Consider the following 8,048-nt stretch of genomic DNA (forward strand, 5'->3'; position numbering starts at 1 on the left):
ATGTGAATACTGAAATTACAAATTTTAAAAAGCCTGAGGCGATTTATTTAATAAAATATGCAAATTTTTAATAGCCTATGGGCAATATGCAAATTTTTATTTGCCCTAAGGCTACGCCCTAGGCTATGCCTCAGGCAAAATTCCGAAAATTTCGAATTTTTTAAAATATAGCCCCAGGCTTTACCCTCAGGCTATGCCCGAGGGCAAATAAAAATTTGCATATGCCCTAAGGCTATCCCCCAGGCAATTTATAACACAATATTTAACCTAAGGGGCTTTTTATGCAAATTTTTAATCGCCTCAGGGTAATATGCAAATTTTATTTGCCCTCAGGCTACGCCTGGGGCTATGCCTCAGGCAATTTTTTGAAAATTTCGAAATTTTTTGAAATTTAGCCGCAGGCGTCGCCTCAGGCTATGCCCCAGGGCAAATAAAAATTTGCATATTACCGCAGGCTACGCCCAAAGCATTTTATTGCACAATATTTGCCTTCAGGGGGATATGCAAATTTTCTTTCGCTTTCAGGCTATGCCCAGGGCATCCCCTCAGGTATTTTTTTCGAAAATTTACATAATTCAGCACCCGGCACTTTACTTTTGCAATTCGATACATGCCCTACAATTACCCAATTTCCACTCAGCGTTGAGTAACGCCTCACTTACCTTTACCTCTACGCTATCGCACTTCAATCCACTTAACTCTACGATCATTCTTCTTTATACTTACCTGCACAACTTACCTTTTCATTTTACTCATCTGTACCTTACTTACCTTACTGCACAACTTACGTTTTCATTTTACTCACCTACACCTTACTTACCTTACTTCACAACTTACCTTTTCATTTTACTCACCTGCGTTATCGTACTTACCTTCAGTACTTACCTGCAATCCATTTACCTGTGCGCACTTTATATCCGCTTCGACTCTACTTACCTGCATTACTTCATCCACTTACTTTGATGCTTCGTACCAGTACATTACGCTATCTCTACTGCTCTTAATGAAGAATTTATAAACATGCCATGATTCTAAAATTCATAGTTGAATATAGTTATACCATATTACAGCCATATTAGCGTAACAGCAGCATAAAAAACGATATTCGATGGAGAGCATTCAAGATGCGGCTCTCGTCTTCACAGTTACGCACTAAAACTTTAAATACATACCAATTCTTCTACAAAAAATGAAATTCTTCCTTACCTTGCGTGACAAAAAAACCGTAAGAAACGCTATTTGAGAGTGCCATCGGCTGCGACTAAAAAATTCATAAATTGCTATCAGGAACAAAATGCTGGGATGTACATCGACATACCTGTTCTATTCATTTAACGTCTTTCATTGCTGTCATAAACAATATCGAATTCCTTCTTTGTGAATTTGTGATAAGCAAAGGCACACTGGGACGGCTAGGAAGCGCCTTTACGTCCATGTGAACACGGGTTGCAAACGGTACAAGATTCATGGGATGACGTAATCCATAGCTATTATAAACAAAAACTACTTACTAATTTTTGTCATATCACATTGGAAACGCACTGACGAAAGATCTATACGGGCACCAGCGCTACTCGACTGTCTCAACGTAGTCTGCTAGAATTACAATCATTTATTTCTTTCTAACTCTTATGATAAGTGAAACCACAGTAGTACCAATGATGAACGTCACTGCGTCAACTTCAACTCAGAGGGCCATCAGAAGAAACATCGAATTCGCTTGATGTTAATGTAATGCTGTCATGGATAAAATGTGCACGCTTTACGTATCCAACTGCAATCAGGAGCAAGTTAAATACTTACGGATGTTTGTGATGCAACATCTAGAACAAACTGATGTGAACATGACTAAGCACGGTGTCCAGAGCGAAAGGAAGTTGAAAACAGTTCAGCTAATGATGTTATCTGTCATTATAGATGTTATCTAATTCAATGCATGTAACACTCGCATCTTCCAGCTATCTAATTAATCAAATTCAATACTTACTGATAAACGATACTATTTGTAATAAGCAAAGGCACACTGGGACAGGTAGGAAACGCATTTATGTCCATGTGAACAAGGGTTGCCAACGGAACAAGCTTCATGGGATGACGTAATCCATAGCTATTATAAACAAAAGCTACTCACTAATTTTTGCCATATCACATTGGAAACGCACTGACAGCAACAAGCACCAATACGTTGTCAGGATTTGTACGAACGCTGCTCGACTGACTCAGCGAAATCTGCTACAATTACAATCAATTCCTTCTTACTTTTATGATAAGTGAAACCACACTAGAAAAACTGGGAAACGTCACTGGACCAAACACTGTACGATGCAACTGCAATCAGGAGTAAATTCAATACTTACGGATGCTTGTGATGCCAAATTTAGAACGAAATGATGTGAACATGACTTATCACGTTGCCCAGAGCAAAAGGAACAGCGTAAAAACTCAGCTGATGACGTAATCTGTAATTACAGAAGTTACCTAATTCCACCTATATCTAATACGCATATCGTCTTGCTATGTAATTAAACAAATTCAACACTTACTGTTTTTTGTCATACGTTTTTTGAACCACTGTTCCAACAACCACTGTTCAACAGCTTTTACCTGTCTTTACTGATAATAGATTGCATCTGGGCATTTTCAAAACGGAGCAAGGCAAATGTAAGTTTCAATTCTTAAAAGAATTGAATCAAGGGCACCTAATCCATGATATCATATACATGATAATTTAACATTAGTGCTGCAGTTGGAAAAAAAGCAATGTGGCGCTAAAGGCATTGCCACCTTCAACCTAAATTTAACAGAAAAATTCAAGTAAAAAGCAAGGCATATTCATCATGATGCATAGTTACCATATTCAGTTAGTTTTCAGAATTTCGTTGTTTCATATTCATTGATATGAAAATAAAATAATGTAAATTCTAAAATTGAATTATATTAATGCAGTCATCTATAAATAAAAAACAGAAATAGATACTTCTTCGTCTTCAGTATCTGATGTATCTAAAACTTAGCAATAATAACACTAGAAAGACACCCGCCAGTTTCCAATCACCATATATGTAAAGTAACATGCATAGCATACCACCACCAAAATATCAAATCCAACTTACCAGTTATTCATGGATGGTGGGTTTTGAAGAGCGGAATTATAGTTGACCACGTGCTAGATTGATAGCTTTGCAGTGAACTGCATAACCTAATGTAATCGAAGTTCTCTGATTAGATGTATAATACTAAGTAAATTATGCAAATGACTATTTACTTTGCCTCAGGAAGAACAACCTAATTTTCCATCAGTAATAGCGCAGTAAAATGAACAATATGAGCAACATTATGAAACGAGATGATGAAATTTATTACGTTTCTATTTACACACTTCATATTACAACGTAATATGGCATTGTTATGCAAATTTTTCCCTAAAATTACCTAAAAGGAAATATTATTAACCTGAAGCATCGCAGATTACTAAAAATAAACGAAAATGCTATCACTGCGCATTTATGCATGTTGTGTAATTTAGTTGCTTGAAAGTACAAGGTGATTCAATAATTTATATTTTATCAATGCATTTCTTCTAATCAAAATTATATGGATAATAAAAAATGGCTTCCGCAGAAAATAGTTTCGAAAATAAAATACGTTTTCAGATTTATGGAAAATTAAACAGTTGTCATGAAATTTTATGATGAGCAGGGGCATGGAGCATATGAGGATAGGCATAGGGAATCAGGCATAGACAATAGGGGATGGGCAGCATTTTCAGTTGAATGCGATCTCTGTTCAGCTTAGTATTATTACGAGCTCAATGATGGGGATCATTAGAAAGGAAAGGAGGGCGGGACAGCATAGCAGGAAGGAATGAGGGAGAAGTTGAAGGATGGAGGAGGTGGAAGTTGTCATATGCGTTCTTCCACTCAATCTTCACGTATAATATTCAGGCATTGCTTCATTTATCAATACTGACAACATTTATGGGCATTGAGTTATTTTCTCAATGACAGAAAATAGGTGCATCTGTATAAATCAGTGCTATTGGCGGTACAATGACATAACAGAAACTTTAAGGAGTCATTTCAAAAATGAAGGGAACGTTACTGCCATTCTGAAAGTATCAAAGGTGGTAGTATAAAAGTGTGTTCTCTAGCTAACAGCAGCTTTCCTATGTCATGCTGAAACAATCTTGTGCACGATTTGAGCAGTGACAAGCATTTAGGGGTGCGATTGTGCGACTGCACACGACATTTCCTTTAAACAATTGGGCAAGTATCTTACCTTAGCAATAAACATTACAGTGGCCAGTAAAGATAATGCGGGAGGGGTTCACCTGCTATGTCAGAGTACTACTTTACAAATGGATTTGTAAGGACCATTGAAAATTATAGCAAAATATACCATTAGTACTACTATATATTGGCTTGGCCGTAATGAAGTCTCGAATATTAGTTGAACATCATTACTGAAAAACAACGCGCTAGTTTCCATTCAAAAGGACTAAAATCAAACAACTACAAAAAGCTTATAAAGAGCGCATGTTTAGTGCAGTGTGCCAAGAGAAAGAAAGAAAACATTGTATGAAAAATAACAAATATATGAAAATTCATACCTGTCAGCAGACCTGTCAGGGATAACGTATAAAGCAAACGTAGAATCATACATTTTGTAACTGATGTTCATGGTTTCTTCATATTTTTAGTCCAACAATCACAACGTAATTGTTGCAGTGAACCATCGAAATGACCAAATAACGCAATGCAGTAAGTGATTAGACCGCCCTTCAGCAGCGAACATTTATACTATAGTGCAGTTCTCTCAATAAACAGAAATTTATATAAGGAACACTGCTACCGCATTTGCATAGCCCAAAGTGCACGTAGCAGAATGCCAACGGCAGTGTTTACCAACACATTAGCATAAAGTTATTCTGCTGACCTAGAAATGCATGTATGCTTTGAAAACGTATAACAATGTAATGAGCGAACACCAACGATTATAGTAATTGCTGAACAACAACAAAATACTCAATACGTTACAGATGAAAGTCTCTGTCTATCACAAATAATATTATGGAGTAAATTAAAGAAGTATAAAATAGTGTCTTACGTAAATGAGGCTGTACTAGCACGATGATAATATTTTGCAGATTAATTCCTGAACAAGCACAACCTCTTTTTCCATTCCAAACTGCACTATAAGCTGTTAGAAATATCGTGAAGTAGAGTTTGTCTACTTGCATTCTTGGATGAACAATCACCAACCGATCAAGTGAAAATTTACCCTTAATACTCATATTGCTTTATGTAGAAAAAATGGTAAAAAGGGAAATAAAGTGCACTGACAGGGTTCACCAATTATACAGCAAATTTCTCATGGATTCTTTAGTACATTCAAACTGCATGATATTGTTCACCCTCCATTTGTGATTAACACGTTGTCTGATGCGAACCGTACATGAATAGAACAGTGGCTCAGGAATGAAATATCACTTACCAACTAACTGAAGGCGGTATTGAGGAAAAGAGCTCAACGCGTTTCCTGACTGCTGCGCGGAGCATTGCTTAACTAAATAAGCACGAGGAAGACATTCTTAAAATTGCATCAAGATCGAGTCCAAGAAATAAGAATAGTTAGTTTAGCATAGTTGAAATCACCGCACGTATAGTGGTAATAGCGGAATGACATCAATATAATCGAAAATTTTACTAATTATAAAGGTTATTACGTTTGTATTCAACCTTCATATAATATTATAAATTGTAAATGAATTTCCTTTTCAGTGATGATTTAAACACCTGCTGCTCCTTATGAATGTAAATAAAGGAAAATCAGATTAAGTAAACATCCAAAATATTGCATCAAACTAGTGCTACCAAGCAATAAGATAATTAAACTGTAATGCAATATATATTGAGGGAAAGCTTTGATGAAAACTAATCACCCAATCAATGAACAGAATTAAGGAGCAAATCAAATATTACTACACATTCGTCCAATTGGTGATGAAAATTGAGTAACTAATAACATTGCACAATTCATCAGCCAATTAATAACGAAACCATTACAACGTATCAACGAACAGCCAATCACAAAATTGTGGGAAACTTTTTGCAAGCCGACGATGAAAAAATCAAGACTAATGGCAAAGTCAACCATTCAATAAAACTATACTAGAACAAGAACTGGTAAAGGGTAAAAATGTCAGTGGAATTGCAATTTGTAATCAAATTTAGATTTTATTTACATTTCAATCCGTCCTGAAACAATGTTTATAAATTTATTCCAATTGGACAGAAAATGAAGAAAAATCGACTTACCCGAAACAAAAAAAATATTGCACAAGACAACGCAGTTTCATCGAATACCTCACTATAATGTAAAATACGTTTCCTACACCAAAATTCAACCATCCAGGAGCCGTTTCAAGGGAGTCCCAGATGGGCTGCTTTCCTGTGTATTAAGATAGGCGCATGCAAACTTTAGAGGCCATTTATTCAACAAGTTCGCGTTAGTTTGCCATAGAACTTTCCAGAACCTTCTATTTTATCAAACTTTAGCAATATATAACAAAATAAAATGAAATTTTTGAAAAAAGCCTACTTTCGAAAATCGCAAAAACAGCAAAGGCTATAGCCTTGGTTTTTTGAAAAGTCAAAAATTTTAAGTTGTTGCAAAAGTAATTTAAATTGATCAGAAAAATTATGGTAATCATTACAAACCTGGTCGCACGTCGTACAAACGCGTATTTGCCGTGATATTGCAAAAAAGTTGTACAATGATGCGATTTTAGTGGGGACGTCAGAGATGGAGACGAAACCTTCGCGCTTGATAATACATCCTATAATTGCATTTCATTAGCATTTATGCAAAAATTTGAACAAATACCCGCGAGCAAAAGTTGCTGATTCCAATAACATTTGTGCCTGAATTTCACTTTTGTAATACAGAAACCCGTTGAAATCTAAATTTTTATTTACGCAATTTAATTGATTAAATATGATACAGAAATAAGAATAATTCAAAATAAAACGTTTTATTTACATTTTTCATAGTATCATGCATTATTTCCCTGTGTAAATGACACCTATGCTAACAAGCAATTTCCTCAAATATCTCATAAAATAATCAATTGAGTATTATTGTTAGTTTATGTAATAAATAATTGTACAATACTGTTCTCATATATAAAGAAAGAATTCAAAAATACATTTGTGTTCCCTAGAGGCAGGCCTTTGTTCTACTGAGCTTATATGCATATATCTTGAAAGATTAGAATATATACCATGCATGGGTGAATTAGTTTGTTATAAATTGTTATTTTATTTGATTTTCACCATTTGTAATCAATCATTTTGACACAAAACAACATTCAAAGCCATTCGCATAAGCGTCATTTGATTATAATGAAGCGAGCTAAAACTGAATCAAACAGCCACACTTTTGGTATCGTTGAGAAGCTCAATGAATGGTTGAGATCATGAACAGCATAGAAATCAATGAAAAGATTGTTATTTCATGAAATCAAACATATTCAAGTCATACGATAGACACTCAGGTATTAATAAATGTTGACAGCTACAGATTGAAAAATTCAGTTCTACTGATCGAATAAATGAAATAAACTAATAGGAAACTAATGAATGGAAGATTTTATGGGCATTTCAAACCGTCTTGTAACAATTTCTATAAATTGATTCCAAATGGACGGAAAATGAAGAAAAATAGACTTGCCCAAAACAAAGAAATATTGCACAAGACTACGCAGTTTCATCGAATACCTCACTATAATGTAAAATACGTTTCCTACACCAAAATTCAACCATCCAGGAGCCGTTTCAAGGGAGTCCCAGATGGGCTGCTTTTCCTGGGTAATAAAAAAAGCGCCTGCCAACTTTTAAAGGGCATTTATTTCCACAAGTTCCCGGTTAATTTGGCCTAAAAAATTTCCCGAAACCTTCTATTTTTTTCTAACTTTTAGCAAATGAAACCAAATAAAATGAAATTTTTGAAAAAGCCTACTTTTCTAAAAATCTCAAAAAAGCCAAGGG

At 35.1% G+C, this 8,048-nt stretch overlaps 2 protein-coding genes across 2 annotated transcripts; both read right to left on the minus strand.

Moving 5' to 3' along the window:
• Window positions 1–590: 590 nt before the first annotated feature.
• Tsp_07906 (hypothetical protein) lies at window positions 591–3,058 on the minus strand. The gene is made up of 12 exons (XM_003381335.1): window positions 3,038–3,058; window positions 2,978–3,003; window positions 2,734–2,791; window positions 2,358–2,459; window positions 2,260–2,328; window positions 2,150–2,232; window positions 1,996–2,107; window positions 1,508–1,596; window positions 1,337–1,487; window positions 1,207–1,261; window positions 959–1,031; window positions 591–693 (listed from the first exon to the last, which is right to left on the minus strand). Exons 1-12 carry the CDS (start codon window positions 3,056–3,058, stop codon window positions 591–593), a joined length of 942 nt encoding a protein of 313 aa, XP_003381383.1.
• Window positions 3,059–6,240: 3,182 nt separating this feature from the next.
• On the minus strand, window positions 6,241–7,118 carry Tsp_07905 (hypothetical protein). The gene is made up of 5 exons (XM_003381336.1): window positions 7,085–7,118; window positions 6,886–6,961; window positions 6,720–6,824; window positions 6,408–6,538; window positions 6,241–6,257 (listed from the first exon to the last, which is right to left on the minus strand). Exons 1-5 carry the CDS (start codon window positions 7,116–7,118, stop codon window positions 6,241–6,243), a joined length of 363 nt encoding a protein of 120 aa, XP_003381384.1.
• Window positions 7,119–8,048: the final 930 nt, after the last annotated feature.

This window comes from Trichinella spiralis (assembly GCF_000181795.1).
Source record: "Trichinella spiralis strain ISS 195 chromosome Unknown Scfld2, whole genome shotgun sequence".
In the NCBI taxonomy this organism is placed as follows: domain Eukaryota; kingdom Metazoa; phylum Nematoda; class Enoplea; order Trichinellida; family Trichinellidae; genus Trichinella; species Trichinella spiralis.